This window comes from Thalassophryne amazonica, chromosome 18 (assembly GCF_902500255.1).
Source record: "Thalassophryne amazonica chromosome 18, fThaAma1.1, whole genome shotgun sequence".
NCBI lineage: Eukaryota > Metazoa > Chordata > Actinopteri > Batrachoidiformes > Batrachoididae > Thalassophryne > Thalassophryne amazonica.
In genome coordinates, this window is record NC_047120.1 from 55,847,653 (window position 1) to 55,867,206 (window position 19,554).

Below are 19,554 nucleotides of genomic sequence, written 5' to 3' on the forward strand. Positions count from 1 at the left end.
AGAGATCTGGACTTTGTCCCCTCAAATCTATACTCATTATGTTCATTCAAACTGACGTAGAATATAATGAAATTTTTACTGTGTCCAACACATGGAATTTGTAGAAGAAAATGAGACAGGACATTTTACTAATTCATTTTCACAAAATCAAATGTTTGAAAAACTGAAGTTAGTTCAGCTGGTAATGATGAGACATGGAAAGGGAATTTCAGTGTCAAACTGCATGTAGAAAGAGAAATTCACACCAACTGCACTGTATACCATGAGTTACTCTTTAAAATACATCCAGCAGGACAGTTAATACTCAACAGCATATACACAAAGATCTCATTCAAACTGAAGCACAGCTGTATGAACACTTGAACTAAATAGACTATCGCATCTTAAATAAATGTACCTTTTCTTCTTGTGGTGAAAACTTTTCCACCTCATCTCATACTTTTCACAGTAAGACAGCTTGAAGAAAGATGCATGTTCATCCCTCCTCTTCTGCAGTGCCATTACACAAGTCCAGTAAACACCTGCACAAGCATGTGAGGGTCACGTACCCTTCCTGCCTGCTTGTCACTTTGCTGCAGTAGCTGCCTCTGACCTCGTCCACGTGTGGCGAGCTCTGGTACGTCAGCCTCTTCTCAAAGCAGCAGCTGCTTGACAAGGCTGGCCTCGTCTTTGGCCTTCTCTCGCATCGGGTTCAGGGTGGTAAACTCACCCTCCGTCAATGGTGACAGATGCACTTTTACATACAAAAAGTAAATTACTAGAGCTTGGCTTAAGAGGAGAGCTTTTTTCTAGCATCTGTCACGTCAAAGGCAAACTTGAGATTCCGTAGTTTGTTGTAAGAACTCACCTGTAAAGGTTAAGGATGCTCCCAGCTATCGGAGACTTTCTCTGTAGCACTCAGTCGCCTGAGGCTCTGAAGTACGATTTGTAAGGTTCCCGCTGGTGTGAAGAATCAAACAGAAACCAGCATCAGGTAACTGACAGTAACACTGGGACTTTATAAGCTGAGCGTCACAGTCATACCAAGTTCTTCTTCACAGGAATCCAACTTCTTCATTAGATCTAGAAAAGATGTGGGAGTCAGGCCCTCTGTGGAAACACATGTAGAGAGAGATGGTGTGCACTTGAACTCACTGTGAACACCAGTATCACCCTTTACTGTATCTTCCACGCCACCACTCCCACTTGTGGTGAGACAAGAGAGTAGTTCAGCGCGGCAGCTTCTGGCCTTTGCCAGTGTGGCACACATGTCTTGTGCCAGACGGTGATTCTCCACTAACTCAGCATGGACCCTCCTCCAGGCCATCTTGTCCTCCATCAGGCATCCCTCCATCACAGTACGAAGCTCCTTTTCCTGGGACACTTGGCTCTGCAGGCTCCCCACCTCCTCATAGTGCTGTGAAGAAAAAGAAGTTCAGGGCACTTCACACATGAGCTTGGACTTTGTTGTATAGTCAGCTGTTTGTATCACGGGTAGGAAAAGGGGAGATTGTCTAAAAGTTGAACAGCAAAGACATTTTAGCCAATAACCCTGTTGCATGACTGGTGCTAGCTGAAGACAAATAGAAGAATGACCGATCCTGATCTCTGTTCCCCAAAGAGAGATGAACTGATGGCTGAAAATGTACTGCTTAAAACAAACAGGCCTCAGGATGTTTTGCTGGATATCTGCTGGACATATAGAACAACACTCTCTCAGGAACCTTGCGTATTTGTATATCTTTCTTCATGTCATCTGCAAGCTCTCACAGTGTAAAACTCAAGACATTTGCAGTGGCAAAATCGTTCAAAAATAAATACATTACTAGCAATACAAGTAGCAGAAATAAAGGTACTAAATGTCAACATGAACTAAATTTTATAGAAAATCAAAAGGTACTCATCTTTCAATCATGTGGTCTGCCAGAAAATGAAAACCCAGCTACACATGTAAATTAATAATTAGTCCTACACAACTCATGGTTCCTTTGTGGCCAGTCCAAAATAAAATACAAGCAGCTATATCAACATGCATTTGATACTTAAGGTAAAACCTGCAGTTATGTACAGAGAACAGCCAATGAGTCTACAATATGACTTGCAAATTGGGGCAAGCAGATGTGGAAGATATGGTTAAATGAAACATCTTTTTTCCATATTGATATTCATTAATGCTACCAGTTTGAAAACTATGCTGATAATCATGAAACTCTCTAGAAACTACAGGATTCAAGTTACACTTTTGTCTTTTACTGTGTTGTATTTTGGAAAGCAATTTGTGTATAAAGCAAAGTGCTACACTATTAGTGTAGCAGCAGTAATGCATATCTCACATCTGTTCGTGTTTTTCCTTCGACTTTGACTTTAGTTCTCACCACACAATTCAGCATGTGTGTATTTTGTTTTCTGCTTTAAGTATCAACAAAGCTTACAACATTTTTGTTATTATCCTCATCTTAAGAGGATGTTTCAGCTTCACTTTCACAGTCATATTTCATGCCCCTCACCAGGTCTACTCTCACTCCCTTTTTTCCCCGTTTCTGGCACTTTCTTCAGAACTTCAACAAATGGTTGTGCCTTTTACATGCAAGCTACAAATTACAGACGTTCTCCTGTTTATTTGTCCTGTGTAATAGACTTTTAGGGAACAGCACGGTGACCAAGCAGTTAGTGCACTTGTTTCCAAAAGGTTCCTGGTTCAAGACCACCACCCAGTACTGCAAATTTCCTCCTGGCTCTCGTGTTCAAATTAGCAGTCCTGCCTACCACAGATTTTCCAAAAAATGAACTGAAATGTTGCTGAAAAATGTACCAATTCAAATGTATTTCAAGCTTATAGTGTCATACTTTTGTTTTACTTTGCAATTTCAACCAAATAATTAGAAAAAATATATATTTCTCATTTTCTTCATATCTCTGCCACAAACAGCAGAGATCAGCAGTCTAAAATGATTCTAGCGAGAACCCTGAAGACCACCTGTGCCCATTCTTCATGTAATGTGCAGTTGTGTCAGGAAGAGCATCCAGTGTAAAACTTGTGTCTAATCAACATGCAGATCCATCTCGGCTGTTAGACCTATTAATGTCCAAAACTTATCATTATCATGTTAAATTTTATTGCCCAGCCCGAAAGGCTAGGCTAATAATCAAGACTTCACAATGTTTCGTTCTCCCAACACCTTAAGAATAATCTTACAAATTAGATCACAAGCAGCACCTATAATCTAGGTTAAGTCCAGGGATCACCTTGTGGAGCTGAATGGCCATCTCTTGCATCTCAGCCTCGAGCTTGTCAGCATAGGACTGTTCTAAAGCATCGCTGGGTGGTCGAGCACTGCTGTGCCATCTCGCAATAGCAGAGGTCATCTTGCGTTTTGGTCCAAACAGTCTATGGAGTCACACAAAAAAAAAGAACAGAGTTTGTTTCTAAACAGAAAAGCCAAGGATATATGAGCACTGTGAGTGCTGCGGTAAATGTGAAAGCAGGACCTGAAGTGTCTTACGTGATCCCTACTTCCTTTAAGTCATTCTCAGTGAGGGTGAGAAAGATCCGCAGGTCAATGTCTTGCTCTTCGAGTAAGGGGAGGTACTTTGAGAAGCCAATTTGCTCCAAGAACTCTGCCAGATCCTACGATGGAAATAAAAAAGAAGAGCCATAACAGTCCAGAGAAAAACTGCTCCTAATCTAACACATACAGTATTGTTCAGAATAATAGTAGTGCTATGTGACTAAAAAGATTAATCCAGGTTTTGAGTATATTTCTTATTGTTACATGGGAAACAAGGTACCAGTAGATTCAGTAAATCCTCTGTTGTATTATTATTGTGAACACCCCCTTTTCTACTTTTTTACTAATAGCCCAATTTCATAGCCTTAAGAGTGTGCATATCATGAATGCTTGGTCTTGTTGGATTTGTGAGAATCTACTGGTACCTTGTTTCCCATGTAACAATAAATATACTCAAAACCTGGATTAATCTTTTTAGTCACATAGCACTACTTTTATTGTGAACACTACTGTAATTACAGCTGGCTTTACTGGAATTTGAAATCACAACTCAAATGTACCTTTGGGCCAGCGTATGAGGGTGAAGGACCAACATGCGACTGGGTCCCACAGTTTGCTGTGCTACTGAAGTATACTGCGTCGCTGCTCCCTTGGCGACTCTTGCCTTTTGAGTGATGGTTCTTACTTACTCGGCGAGAGCTGCTCTTTTTGCATTGATCAGAATCCTGAAGGAAAACGGTAAGTTATCAAGGTCAAAGTGCAATCCAGCTAGTGTGTTTTGTCTTTTTTTATGTTAATGGTGTACATTCACATCATTACTCTCCACAGATCCTTCCCAGTTTAGGCCAATCGCATGAGGCAGGCATTCGCTGCTGCTACTGCTGCTCCTCATGGTGGACATGTCATTGTCAAAGAACGGACTCTCGTCTGCAACCACATGACAGACAATATTTACATGTGTAGCAGATACTTAACCTGTACTGAGGATTTCTAAAATCCCACTGAATTTAATTATACATCAACGTGAAGTGCATTTCCTCCAATAATATGTCACAGTACATGTTATTGGAAGCTATTTTGATAACTTGCCCACACCTCTGCTGCTGTTGCTCTGGCCGTCCAGTTCGTTAATGGGCGAGGTGACATCACGGTAAGAGATTATGTCACTCTGTTCCCCAGTGTCACGGAATGTCACGTAGCCTGGTGGTGCCGCAGGTGGCTCTGGAAGACGAACAGAAGAAGAGTTCCAGGCACACTCTAATTCATATGTTAGGGTGGAAGACTACATGTATTTGCACCAATCCACCACGGTACGGACATGATGGTTCAGTGCAGGCAGTTATGCTGCATTTACACATAATGACGACAAGTCATGAATGCCACAAAGTATACATTCTGGGCCGCTGATCATGAATGTGATGATTCTGGGCAGAGGCGTCAGGTCTCCTCAGGAACTGGTGCAACCTGTTACCACGAGTTACGATTAATGGCACGTGTTGGTGAATTATCAGGAACCATTACGCACGGTCAAGAATAATGTTCCGTGCTATTGTGCATAACAGTGCATCGTTAGGTTCTGTCACATTGTTAATGAGGCGAATTGTCTCCACGCACACAAACCCATATTCATCCTACCGTCAGCTGCTGAGCAATTCAGATTGCTCCAGTTTGCTCCTCAAAATCTAGATTAATCCACAGCAGAACTTTGTGACTGCATGCTTAGTTGGGCTCTGTGCCATGGAGTGGCGCAGAGAGGAGGAGGAGACAGAGAGAGCCAGATGTGTGGCTCCATGCGGCTCTTGTCTCGCTCTTTTTCCCAAATATCAGGTGCAGGTGGAACACCTGCAGGAGTGCGCTGATGAGCACTGGAACAAGACTTTTAGCCGACTTGGCGTCACTGTCCTCCTTCAGCATACTGCAGCAATGAAACTGGTGCAGCAGGGTTCAATTGTGAGCATGTCAGAGAAGAACACTGTCACGCTCTATTAAGGATCAACACTAATCAAGACGCTCAGTTGCGACTTCCATGACATGAGGTGAAATGAGGGTGGTGCGTGACATTCGTGGAAGATTTTTGTTGACAGCCAAAAACATGCTCCACGAAAATCACACACCAACACGCACTATTAAGAAACCTATTCAGACGCATTAAGTCACATTAAGAATATCAGGAATGTGCCAAGAATGACGCAAATATGACACTCGTAATACGTCTTGCCTATGTGTAAACGCAGCATTACACGGAGAAGAAGCTGCATAAAAATATAAAGCGGACCAAATTTCACACCCATGAAGTCTTTCAGGACACCTCTGTATTAGTGTGACTGATACAGAGGCATTCTGAAAAAACTCACTATCTCAATCTCTTCCTGTCGCAGGAAAAATAGGTGTTTGCTGTCCCCCAATTGTACCCAACTCACACTGAACTTTGATAAGCACCTACGTCGGTAAAGTGTAATTGGTGTATTACAGGCTGGCAGATATTGGATATCTTATGTGACACTACCACACAGTTTGCTGGTGTCTCCTACTCGGAACTTGGCGATGGCCTGGGGCCCGTCATGAATGCTAATGCCTTTAGTTCGGCTCCGACTTAGCCGGTGCCTCCGGGGTGCGCTATCGGAGTCCTCAGATGAGCTCAGGTCCTCAAAACGCCCTGATAGAATGAAGAAAAAAAGACAATACTGATCAAATCAGTTGGAATACAAAATGACAAATGAGACATGAAGCTGCTTAAAAAAAAATACCCAGTTTGATTTTTGAAGAGTGTGTGTCAATGAGGCTGACGATCTTGGTATAGCCGTATATCATGGCTAAGATGCGGGCAGTCTCTCCCTTAGCGTTGCGATCGTCCACTTTAACTTTCTGTAAATGCATAAATGAAACTGCATGCTGTGACATCATCACCTGTCTTCAACCTGAATGGCAGATTTGTAGATTATAAATGACTCACATGATCAAGCAGGTACTGAACAATGATTTCATGGCCACAAGCAGCAGCCTCCATCAAAGGAGTGAAACCAGACACGTGCTCTCTGTGAAGACAAAAAAAAAAAAAGTGAATGGACGACTGCAGGGTTGTTACAATGGAGGAGGAAAGAAAACACCCAAAACGAAGCACTGACTTCACATTGGCATCAGCATTGTTGTCCAGCAGGAACTTGACCATCTGATGGCCTGTGCTGGTGCAGTGGAAGAGAGCGGTCCAACCTCGAGAGTCCTTCAGCTCCAAATCAGCGCCTTGCTGTTAGACAACAACAAGACGCAGCATTTCTTACACAGATAATAAAGTAAAAAACAATTATTTACAGACATCAGTGTGTTTCAATCTCCAAACACCTTATAAAAAAAAATAATAATTCTTTACCTACTGTATATCTTTTCTAATTCTTCAAAAACAAAGCTGAAATATTCAGGGCATCCAGAAAGTATTCACAGCGCTTCACTTTTTCCACATTTTGTTACAGCCAAAATGGAGTAAATTAAATTTTTTTTCCCCATAAAATTCTACTCACAACACCCCATAATGACAACATGAAAAAAGTTGTTTTTTTTTATTTTAAATCTTTGCAAATGTATTAAAAATAAGTAAAAATCACACATACAAACAAAGAATTTATAGATTAACCTACTATGTTCCAGGTAGCATGTGGTGTTTTACAAGAATCAAAATCAGCTTGCACAAACATGAAAGTCATCAGTGATGACAAGCAGTACACTATCACAGTAAACTTTTTAACTGCATCTTATTTTAAACTGGAAATGAGGCTGGGAAGAGCTACACTTACACAGTCCAAGAACGGAACAAGCTTCGGTCGAGACTCTCAAAGCTCACTGCACATTTTCATCTGGCCTCATATATCGCCTTTGTTAACAGTAATAATCTTGTATTTTACCTTAAAATACACGTTAGTCCAGGCTTCAATGCTGACTGTCAGTATATACCTGAAGCAAAAAGTATGCGATACTTTCATTGCCACAGCTTGCTGCCAGCATCAGGGGGGTCAGTCCTTTCACGGTGGGTGCATTTACATTCACGCCAGCCTCCAGCAGGAGATTTACAATGTTGTCATGGCCGATATAAGATGCATACATCAGCGGAGTCCATCCTCCAATGTTCTTACCATCCAAATCCACCTCTCGTCTGAAAGGAGAAAAGGATTTTTTTTTTTGTTTAAATAATCTGCAGGGAAAATTAAGTACAGATGGTAACATTATCAAGGTACCCACTTTTTGATGCACTCTGCCACTACATCGTACTGTCCAATCGAGCAGGCAGTGTAGAGGTCCAGAGGAACATCCAGCTCCTCGGGACACACCAAGCAGTCACCCAGCCACAAGGAGAGGCTGGCATTCAGCTGCTCTGACTCACTGGCTTCATCACTTAGCTCAGACATTTTCCCCTCAGTGCACACCTGAAGACACAAGTCACCCGTTGAGTCATCTTCAGCATTACAAAGCCAACAAGTCCCACTATTATCAGACAGTGGCAAAGTTGTAAGGTTTCTTTACACTAGACACAAAAATGATGTCAAACAGTAGTTACAAAAATCGGGTCTGGGAACATGCACTGATGCTGCATCTGCCACGTTACAGCACCATCCTGGGCACTAGGCTGACCAACACCAGCTCCTAAAACTAGCCACTGAAGCACCTGCCCACTGAAGCACGCTCAAGGGAAAAACACCACATGACCATATTGTTGTAGGTGTTGTTCCCTCATAATGCAACCACAATGCCTCATATGAGTCTACTAAGACCAAGTGTCAGAACCACGTAACCAGACTAGAAGTGCCAGAACCCTCTGGACGAAGGTCCTCGTGGTCCTGTCTATCCAGATATGAATTTGGACGGTTGTTTTTGGGATTGAGAGCAGCTTCAAAATTGTATCTTACATCCAGATTTACCCAACAATGGTCAAGTCATCTGAGATGCTAGGAATTGACAGTCTCAATCAATTAAGAATTATTGCCAAACTAAAGTCTGTTCTGTCCTATAAGGATCTGGAAAAAGTCATCCACGCTTTCATAACCTCACACCAAGACTATTCTAATTTCCTTTACTTTGGTCTCCCTTTGAATCTGATGATACAGCTTCAGATGGTCCAAACCGCAGTGGCTAGGCTGCTTACTAACACTAAAAAAATGTGAGCATATCACACCGGTCCTAGCCTCCCTGCATTGGCTCCCAGTCCAGTGTAGGATTCAGAGTTTAAGGCCATTAACTCCCTGGCCCACAGTTATATAGCTGATCTCATTCATTTCAAGGTAGCTACCACGTCTTCTAGATCTTCCAGCCAAGGTCTCCTTTATGTCCCATGGTCCTGACTTAAACAAAAAGGTGACACAGCTGTTGCGCTTGCTGATCCTCAGCTGTGGAACAAACTGCCACCTGACATAACATTAGAAATGCAGCCTCAATTACAGTTTTTAAATCCAGGCTCAAAACACATGGGTTTCACAATACACCCTACGGTGCGATGGGACCTGTAGTAAAATTCAGCCCACCCGCCTACCTCCAGTAGCCCTGCACCACCCCTGGGGGACCTGTTGTGTTACAAGGATGCAGGCAGAGAGGGAGCCCCCACTAAGTCAACAAAGGGACATAGCTACTGGAAAACCCTCCCAGGCAAGCTAGACAAATACTACCCCAGACACAGCCCTGGCCCATTACATTCCATTTGGTCTTACATGCCCCCAAAAGGATCCCGACCTGCGGTCTTTCCCAGCTGCCAGTGAGGCTTTCCCCACAGTCAGCAGAGCTTTCCCTGCAGTCACTGGAACTTTCCCCAGAGTCAGTCAACAGACAAAATAATAAGTTTCACAAACCTTACTCTGGGTTTCCCCACATTTTGTCTTACCTTGTTATGTCTGTAATTAATTGTTGTCTCTCGATGTCATTTAAGTTTAAATTGTTGATTTGTAAGTGTACTTATTATGTTTCTTACTTAGTGGACTATGTATAGCACTTTGGTCAGTGTGAGCTGTATTTAAATGTGCTATACAAATACATTTTACTTACTTACCTACTAACTTTCTCTGGTAAGCTTGTGCAAATATTGACAATTCTCTGGGTGAAATTGCACAGGTTTAAGTTGGATTAGCAACTTAAACCTTAAGGTGTTTGCAACCCTGAGGCTGCTGCACCTTGTCGTCCTGGAGTTTTCAAGCTGTAGGTGTGGCGTCACTTCCTAACTGTACACACCAGGCAGCATCTTGAGTGTCTCGATCATTCATGTCACCCAGAAGGTGTTATGTACCTGAGTGTTGGTAGATTTATTTTCCTCAGTCTATCCTCGTAACTAATATCTTTCAGGGAACAACTGAGCTTTGTTGTCCTCCTTTGTACATTCTTTACAGATAATACGTCACCCTTGAGAGACGGTCTCCAAACTGCACTACTATAATCAAGCTGTGGATAGACTACTGCTCTGTAGAGGCTTTTGAAGGTAGTCCCATTCAGGTGTACAAAACTGCCTCTTACTATTTTTTTTTTTTTTAATTTTATTTACAGATATTTCAAAGAAAGACATTTCATTTCTTCTTCTTCTTTTGTCTTTCAGCTGTTCCCGTTAGGGGTCGCCACAGCAGATCAATCGTTTCCATCTCACCCTGTCCTCTGTATCTTCCTCTGTCACACCAACCACCTGCATGTCCTCTCTCAGCACATCCATGAACCTCCTCTTTGGTCTCCCTCTTCTCCTCCTGCCTGGTGGCTCCATATTCAAAGTCCCCACTCTCATTTCCACCCTTCTAGTTTTCTTCTTCTCCCGCTGCTCGTGGCAACGTTTTCCTCCTTCTCTTCGTCGTCTTCGCCCAGGAGTAGCCCAATTTCCACCGGCACCCTGTTGGGCAATAGCACCGGTGGCGGACGTTGTTAACCCGGGCCGCGACCGATCCGGTATTGGAATTCGATTCTGAGTCTGCATAGTTCGGTTGGCTTGTTTTACGTCGGATGCCCTTCCTGACGCAACCCTCCTCATTTATCCGGGCTTGGGACCGGCACTCAGAATGTACTGGCTGCACACCCCATGTGGCTGAGTTAAAGAAAGACATTTCATTTACATTTCAGAAAGTATGCATTTGAGGAAGCTTTCTTGAAATTTGTAAAAAGGATCTCCCAAGAAGCTACCTTAGCTTATAAAAGGAGTCCTAAGCACAAGATATATTACAACAGTAAAAGAAAAGAAAAAAAAAAATCATGTTAGCTTTGTTGATCTTCTGGTTGATATGACATTATATGTCAGCCGTCTTTTCCTCTGCTGGCTCTAGCCTGTGTGGTATACCATCTTTCTTCACATAATACTCTCTCTGCTGAATATGCTTGATATATGTAGGAGGACCTTGCACTTTTCCGGTATCACATACTGCGATTACCCCGTACCAGATTTGTATATGCCATATCTGCACAAGCAGAAAAAATGGGGGAGTTTGATCCGTACTGAGTTTACTCTTTCTGTGTACGGAACAAAATCAGGTTTAATGTGAATAAGTTCTGATCTTATCTCTGGGAAAACAGGAAGTTTGTTCTACAATGAGTTTACCTTTTCTTTGTACAGACCAAAATCAGGTTTACAGGCAGGTATTTTGTGCCCATAATTTGAAACCAGCACCGTCTCCACATACAGAAAAGGTAAACTCAGTCAGTACAGAACAAACTTCCTTTTTTGTGCATGCGCAGACAGCAAATATCCAAATCTGATACGGGAGTCATCTCAGTATGTGGCACTACTAGCTAGAACTTCAAAGGCATCCGCACGTCATTGTATTTGTATAGTGAAATGCTATTGTATGTAACATCTCTGTCATTGGTCAATATAGGTCATCCAATCATGAGGTTACGTACTTGTACACGTATGAAAGTGGCTATTCATACATAGCCGTATTAATAATCACAAATTCTATTCTAACACAGCCTTGTTATGGTTAAGTTTATGGATAAGGGTTATGGTTAAGCGTTATAGCTAGGGTTAGGATTAGTGTTTGTGATTAATGTAGTTTAGGAATCTATGTATAGCAAATACATATATATATATATATATATATACACACATATATAGCCTCATGATCACGTGACCTATATTGACACAACATAATACCAGAAGTTCACTATACGAATACGGCTACGAACAAATAGCCACTGCCTACAAGTATTTGCTATTGACACGTGGATTCCTAAATTACATTAACTCAACCACTAATCTTAACCCTAACCACAACCATAACACAGCTGTGCTATGTGCGAATAGAATTTGTAATTATTAATATGGCTACATACAAATTCTGCTTATCATCTGTGAATATAATGACCTTCAACATCATAATTTTTTGGCAAATTACAAACAATATAGGTCCTAATATGCTTCCGTGGGGAACACCACTAGGGGACGTCAATCCAGCTTGAACAAACAGCATTTACATAAACTTCTTGTCTTCTCACGTTTACCTCTAATGCTGTAACTACTGTTTTCCTAGTAGTCTTCGATGGAGAACGGTGTCAAACGCCTTTTTTCCCCACAAAGCTTCGTGTTGTCATTTATCAACAAATAACTAACGTGAAGTTCCGTTATGTTGAAGCTAGAGCTAGCTTAGCGAGAAAATTCCAACCCAACAGCAAACGTCTCTCCACGACTCTCGCCCTGAATGAATTGCGACTAAATGAGCACATTGTTGTGTCAAAAACCTTTAGACGCTATGTACATAATAAAACGTACAGTCAGAAACTTCTTTCTTTTCTCAGCAGCTCAAGCTTCTCGTGTGTCACACTTAATCGTGCTCGTGTTGACCAACAACTTCCTTTTCCCGTTAGGCTTTTTTTTTTTTTTTTTTTTTGAATCACACAAAAAGTACAAACGGAAATTAAATGACTGTTTAAATCACATGCAAAAATAAGAACAAAATATTTAAGTGAATTAGAGTTGAGAAATGATAAAGAAACGACACAGTGAAATGAGGAAAAAAAGTCAGGACTTATGTCCATCTATTTTGACATAGACAATCTTGATGTTAAAGTCCAAAAGCACATCAGGAATGCGAGTGATCTTGTGGTACAGATACAGAATGACAATGAGAAGCAAATCACACTGCAAGACCTGCACCTTTTGTACGTGGTTTCCATTCTTAATAGCGCTAAAGAAATTGGACCGTTGACCCGTTTCACAGTTGTTACTTTGAAGCAGTCGTGTCCCTTGTGGCCACCAGACCCAGGCTTTGGTAATCAAAGCGATAAAACAGCTCATCTAAAGGCTCTGTATAAATGAAATCACACCTGCTCCTTATTTCCATCATCCATCCAGCAGGTTGCGATATTCAGCAGATGGCACCAAATTTTAAATCAATGTATTATTATATGTCATGTTAATCAGGAAATATAATATCTCGGTGAGGGGGATTCATTGATCTCATCTATGGATTCATGGGGAGGTGACGGTCTAGTGATTAAGTGTTGGGCTTCAAACCCAAGGATCCTTGGTTCAAAACCCAACAAGACCGGAAAATCAATAAAGGCCCTTGGGCAAGGTCCTTAATGCCCGAGTTGCTCCCAGCATGTAGTGAGCACCTTGCATGGCAGCACCAAGATATCTGTGCGTCCCTCTGTGTGAATGTGAGGCATCATTGTAAAGCGATATGGATGGAAAAGCATTATACATTCATAAGAAAAAAAAATTTATACCACAATATGAGCTTGTCTTCACTGTGTGATTTCAACTTTAATATGCTGTGATAGACAGTTAAAATAAACCCATTGTTAATGTCCTGCTGTTGATATCGACTAGATATTTTAAAAATCGTGGCCAAATTTGCTTATTCCAACAATATGAACACTGATGTAGATTAAAATTAATTTACTATTGTTCGTGACATAAAATATTACTCTTTGTCAACACTAGGTTTCTACTGTCGGAATAACAAACCAACACAAATCTTACATAATGCTAAAATAGTTCCCCAAAACAGTGAGGTGAGCTCAGTGCATACATCTAAAGCAACTGTGTTCATGTCTTACTGCCATCTAGTGGTAAGGTTTCTGGTTGCATTATGCCAACACACGATTTTGATTCTCTTCAAAATAGGTATGGCATGACTGCCTGGTACGGCAATCTTTCTGTACAATTTAAAACGAAACTTAACAAATTGATGATGCAATGAAGATAATCGGAAAGAAACAATATCAGTCCCTCAATTCACTCTATGAAGAGTCTGTTTTGAAAGCAGCTCAGAGGATACTGATGGATTCAGTTCATGTTCTTCATGCAGAGTACACTCTCCTTCCTTCTGGGAGAAGGTACAGAGTTCCTCGGAGTAGACTGAATAGATTTAAAAATTCATTCGTCCCCATGTCTATCAAATTGTTAAACAATAATGTTTAAAATTGGAATTATGCAATATTTATGGTGTTTCTCCTGACTCCTGTCATGTTAATTTGTTATGGATGTGGTTGTGTTTTTATCTGTATTGTTTGTTTTCTCTTTTCTTGTAAGGCACCTAGCATGAGTCCAAGACAAATTTCCCTGAGGGGACAATAAAGTGTATCGTATCGTATCGTAATCATTTTAAGTTTTATCTACAGTTTACCCCTCTCTCTTTACATAGCAATTCAGTTTTATTTTTTTCTGTAATTGCAGTAAATCAGTGTTCTTGTAAATCACTTTAAAGTTGCTTTTCAGCAGCTTTAAGATAAAGTCTGCAATTTTTAGATGCACTTTAGTGCCCATTTTCTTGCAGAGATTAAATTCTTGGTGCACACACACACACTTGTTAAATACTACAAATAAGTTTGAAAAACATTTCTTGAATTTAAAAGGCAAGAGTAAATTATGAGAAATTCTTAAGATGACAAGCCTCTGAAGGGTAAAGAAATTAAAATAAGCGTCCAGTTAAGCCCCAAATTCTATCTTCTTATCAGAGGCAGCACATAAAATTTGTCAGCAATAATGATGGTTATTACCTGCACCGTTATGGTTTCTCCTCATTACAACAATCTGACAAGAGTGCACTGTTTATTTGTAACACAAAGAACATGGTGCACAGGCCCGGAGAGTCTGCGGTACCACACTCCAGTCGCCTGTGTGACATCTGGATACAAATCAGAGAAAACTGAAGTGAAACGGCTCCTTTGATGGAGTGAAGACAAATGCTGCCATTTCCTCAGGAGGCGATGCTGCCAGCTTCTCCTCTGTGACTGTCGGCTGAGATTTTCCTTCAGTTTTCCGGTGGAACGCAGACTTCATTGAGGAACTTGGCACGGATTTGACCTGAGCTGATGCAACTTCTGTTTGGAATGCAGAAATCAATTAGTCCCCACTTTAGTCGCACACTGCCAGAGCAGAAGACACAACACTCACTCCACAGAGTACTTTTCAAAGTGCAGCACCCACTCACCACTCTGAATCAGTTTGAACTGTTTGCTCTTCTCCTCTTCCATTTTGCTCCTGTAGTCGCCCATCGTGACTCGCATCACCTGCCTCTTCTTGGCCAGAGGAGCTTTGGAGCTCCGCAGAGTCTTCAGGGCACGACTCGTCTCCTCCTCTGCAGACAGAACACAATCAGCAACCGTGTTGTTTGAAAGGTGCATCCAAAAAGTGGCGTCCTGCTGTTCATGCTATAAAGCTGTGAATGCACTCACATGGTGAACTTTGGCGTTTTTATCTTCATTATCTGACTGTCGACTTTCTGTCGGATCAAACATTATCAGATCAACCTGATCTAAAGAACTCACTTTAACTCTTATACAGTGCATGTAACATTTCGATCAACTAAAAAATGGTTTAAGATCATTTCAATGAAACAGGGTGGAAGGATCAATCTTATTGTTTGAATGTACCATGATGCATGTCCAAATGTCCTCAGACCACTTAATGTTACAAACTGGATTTGACCTGACTCCTTTACATACAGTCATGGCCATGCCCAAATGTCATCATGTGCGTGCAGTCTAAACTGATAAAACCAAGTGCTTCATATCTGTCTGGGACAAACCTCGGCGCCATGAAATGTTCTGTTCTTTGCTCATCACACTGACACCAACACATTCATCACAAAGTTTTGAAATGACACATACTGCTTGAACATGACAACGTGATCACGTCACCCGTTTACCACGTCAACGCACCGCCATCTGCAGCCATTGAACCACACGACAGGGCAAGACCTGTCCACCTGGGGGCGGGGCAAGAGCAGGCTCAAGAACAGCCTAGCCTTAATGTCGAGGCTCTTGTTTGCAATGGTGCATAAGATGCTTGCTTCAAGACCCCAGCGCTGTCATAGTTGACTCTGTTCATCAGTGTAGGCATCTTTTTAATATAACATCTGTTTTTAAGTCCATCCTCTGGCAGTTTATGAGCCCACTCACCACATAAAACTACTGGGTTGGGTTCAGCAGACAGAAAAACCCCGACATTATCAAGAGAAATTGATCAATAAATGTTTGTCTTGATTGGGTTCTGGATGCCGATTCTTAACCTTTTTTTTTGGGGTGTGTGGAACAGAGATCATGCTTCTTGTTTTGACATTTCAAATGATTTCTGAAACCACAATATTCAACCCATCAATCATGTCCAGTGACAATTTCTACTTTACCGCCCAAATATTTATGGACCCGATTGGTGACAGATGATTACAGAAATGCAGATCTGGATCTGTAGCTAGCACTGATTTATACAGTCAGACAGGCGTGATACTACTGAAGTTGTAGAAGTCTAAGAAATGCAGCTAGAACCGTGCAATTAACATTTACTATAATCCCAATGCGGAATCCTCACTTTGGTCAGATTGGTCATTTTAGCATCAAATGCAAAAAAACAGCCTATGGTGTGCCACTAACTTTGTTTTGGTGTTCCTTTTTGTGTCCTTAATCCCATTTCCAGCTGTTCGATGCACCAGTCAAGCTGCCTTTTCAGCTGTTCTTCTGCATTCTGAAAGATAAAGTTACATTTGAACATCGGAACAAAGTTCCCTAAAAAGCACCTTACGCTAATTAAGATATTTTTATAAAACCCAGCCCAGATCAATTAAAAAACAAAAACAGAAAACGGCACATCACCACAACGGCTTTAAAACATTTTATACTGACCAGCACCGTGTCTTCACCGCCTTGATCTGTGGAACTTTGAGGTTCCTTAGACTCATTTTTCTTGCCTGACTTCTTCTTCTTTTTTGTTTTTGATGCAGTTGTGGAGCTAACTTGCTGCTGATCCAGAGGCTTTTCGTCTGTGTCACAGCGCTGGCTGTTCAGGTGAGACGAGGCATCTGAGGTCATCTTCACATCATCGTCAGGGGGGATTTGGAAGTTGAAGGCAAAAGCAGATGCTTGTCCTGTAAAGTCTGCCTGACTTCCTGTTGGCTGGACCACTGGAGGGTTCCCGCTTGATGAAGATGGTCGGTGGTTGTCAGGGAAGAAGTTAAACTTGAAGGTGTTGTCACTGCGTGTCCAAAGAGTGTTTTTGGTTCTGTCCTCAGCTTCAGTGGACCTGTTTGACTTCAATATGAACACACAGAAAGGACAAACAAGTTTAGGGAGTATCGTGGCACTGAACTACACTGAATAAATGAATAGACTGTATTTCCTGGCGTGTAAGTATATTTATTCAATGTTTACACTACTTTGGGAGGTCCTGTGATGTATACTTCAGTGCAACTTGCATGCCAAAAGATTATGTGTCTGTTACGACAACAGTTACTTCAAGAGTGCTGCCTCCCTCTGAAAGGCATTTTACAGGTTTTAACTTTTCAGTGTCTGTCAAATCTCCTTTTGTGTGCCCTTTTTGCCTGGGATAAAAAAAAGCTGCCTAATAATTATGCACACTTTGATATAGGGTGTTAACATGGAGCTGTAATCACTTTAGGCCACGCCCACCCACATTACACAAATATATATCACCCGAGATTAGAATGCTTAAACACAGGTTTTTGTAGCTTGAGGTTGGAAACTAAGGCATAAAAATAAAGTACCTACAAACAGCAGCTTTTTCTTGCTCATTCTTCTTCCACAGACATGGAGACGGGTGTACCAAATTATTAACTAGACTAAACCTGCGAACATATTTTATACAAAACCTAAAATTCTACAAATTTACGAATTACACACGGACTTTACGAGTAAACATACAAAGTAATTTACTTCAGGGATAACGCCAATGCTTACGTGGAGCTTCACATATAAATGTCCGACTGGAAAACATTTCCCCAATGCACGTGGTTCCACTTTAGAGGTTTCCTTCAAATTGTATATTTATACAAGTTATTAATTATACTGGAACAGGTACCGAACTTCAGAACCCATAAGCAGTTACAGCTGTCCTAAAAATCAGGAAAGAATGGCGAGTCCGGCCAACTATACGTTACTATCAGGAAAAATCTTTGGTGTAATGGTCTCACACTGCCCCCTACTGTCAAATAGCTGCTACAATACTTGTTGCCTTTAAAATCGCATGACCTAAATTTATGCAATAACCAAAAATCAGTAATAAAAAGTGTCGGGGATCTCCCAAGTACACACTTATGCTAAATATGAATGAAATTGGTCAATTGGTTCTTGAAATATCACACTAATAAGGGTGGCAATGACAGTATCTTGACTATCTCACTCACTGTGACCTTGAAATTGACATAAAGGTCACCGTAATCGACTGTTCTTGGGGGAATCACCCAGTTACACGTTTATGCTAAATATGAATGAAATTTGTCAACTGGTTCTTGAGATATCGCACTAACAAGTGAAAATGGACCGAAGAACAGGCAGACGGACATCTACAACCCCTGGCAAAAATTATGGAATCACCGGCCTCGGAGGATGTTCATTCAGTTGTTTAATTTTATAGAAAAAAAGCAGATCACAGACATGACACAAAACTAAAGTCATTTCAAATGGCAACTTTCTGGCTTTAAGAAACACTATAAGAAATCTGGAAAAAAAAATTGTGGCAGTCAGTAACAGTTACTTTTTTAGACCAAGCAGAGGAAAAAAATATGGACTCACTCAATTCTGAGGAATAAATTATGGAATCACCCTGTAAATTTTCATCCCCAAAACTAACACCTGCATCAAATCAGATCTGCTCGTTAGTAGTGAGTCCCTTCGGCTGCTCCCTTGTTTGCACTCGGGGTCGCCACAGCAAATCCAAGGTGGATCTGCATGTTGAATTGGCACAGGTTTTACGCCGGATGCCCTTCCTGACGCAACTCCACATTACATGGAGAAATGTGGCAGGGGTGGGATTTGAACCCTGAACCTTCTGCACTGAAACCAAGCGCATTAACCACTTGGCCACCACCCCTAAACTTGGCCACCACCCCTCCCTGCTCATTAGTCTGCATCTAAAAAGGAGTGCTCACACCTTGGAGAGCTGTTGCACCAAGTGGACTGACATGAATCATGGCTCCAACACGAGAGATGTCAATTGAAACAAAGGAGAGGATTATCAAACTCTTAAAAGAGGGTAAATCATCACGCAATGTTGCAAAAGATGTTGGTTGTTCACAGACAGCTGTGTCTAAACTCTGGACCAAATACAAACAACATGGGAAGGTTGTTAAAGGCAAACATACTGGTAGACCAAGGAAGACATCAAAACGTCAAGACAGAAAACTTAAAGCAATATGTCTCAAAAATCGAAAATGCACAACAAAACAAATGAGGAACGAATGGGAGGAAACTGGAGTCACCGTCTGTGACTGAACTGTAAGAAACCTCCTAAAGGAAATGGGATTTACATACAGAAATGCTAAACGAAAGCCATCATTAACATCTAAACAGAAAAAACAAGGTCACAATGGGCTAAGGAAAAGCAATCGTAGACTGTGGATGACTGGATGAAAGTCATATTCAGTGATGAATCTCCAATCTGCATTGGGCAAGGTGATGATGCTGGAACTTTTGTTTGGTGCCGTTCCAATGAGATTTATAAAGATGACTGCCTGAAGAGAACATGTACATTTCCACAGTCATTGATGATATGGGGCTGCATGTCAGGTAAAGGCACTGGGGAGATGGCTGTCATTACATCATCAATAAATGCACAAGTTTACGTTGATATTTTGGACACTTTTCTTATCCCATCAATTGAAAG

General features: G+C 41.4%; 2 protein-coding genes across 4 annotated transcripts; both read right to left on the reverse strand.

Annotated features, from left to right (window-relative positions):
- Positions 1–172: 172 nt before the first annotated feature.
- anks3 (ankyrin repeat and sterile alpha motif domain containing 3) lies at positions 173–12,272 on the reverse strand. 3 transcript variants are annotated; one of them, XM_034193936.1, is made up of 16 exons: positions 11,934–12,156; positions 7,719–7,903; positions 7,434–7,632; positions 6,614–6,732; positions 6,442–6,523; positions 6,236–6,353; positions 5,995–6,144; positions 4,584–4,709; positions 4,300–4,415; positions 4,049–4,213; positions 3,483–3,607; positions 3,226–3,367; positions 1,135–1,396; positions 1,024–1,062; positions 848–939; positions 173–734 (listed from the first exon to the last, which is right to left on the reverse strand). In XM_034193936.1, the coding sequence occupies exons 2-15, from the start codon at positions 7,883–7,885 to the stop codon at positions 857–859; spliced, it is 1,893 nt and encodes a 630-aa protein (XP_034049827.1). In that variant the 5' UTR covers positions 7,886–7,903; positions 11,934–12,156; the 3' UTR covers positions 173–734; positions 848–856. The 3 variants fall into 3 exon arrangements, with proteins under 3 accessions (XP_034049827.1, XP_034049826.1, XP_034049825.1); XM_034193935.1 differs by lacking the exon at positions 11,934–12,156 and adding an exon at positions 12,202–12,272 and having other exon boundaries at positions 1,024–1,396; XM_034193934.1 differs by having other exon boundaries at positions 1,024–1,396; positions 11,934–12,159.
- A 1,704-nt stretch (positions 12,273–13,976) lies between these two features.
- On the reverse strand, positions 13,977–17,751 carry c18h8orf33 (chromosome 18 C8orf33 homolog). The gene is made up of 5 exons (XM_034193968.1): positions 17,442–17,751; positions 16,560–16,964; positions 16,311–16,401; positions 14,870–15,016; positions 13,977–14,759 (listed from the first exon to the last, which is right to left on the reverse strand). Exons 1-5 carry the CDS (start codon positions 17,463–17,465, stop codon positions 14,575–14,577), a joined length of 852 nt encoding a protein of 283 aa, XP_034049859.1. The 5' UTR covers positions 17,466–17,751; the 3' UTR covers positions 13,977–14,574.
- Positions 17,752–19,554: the final 1,803 nt, after the last annotated feature.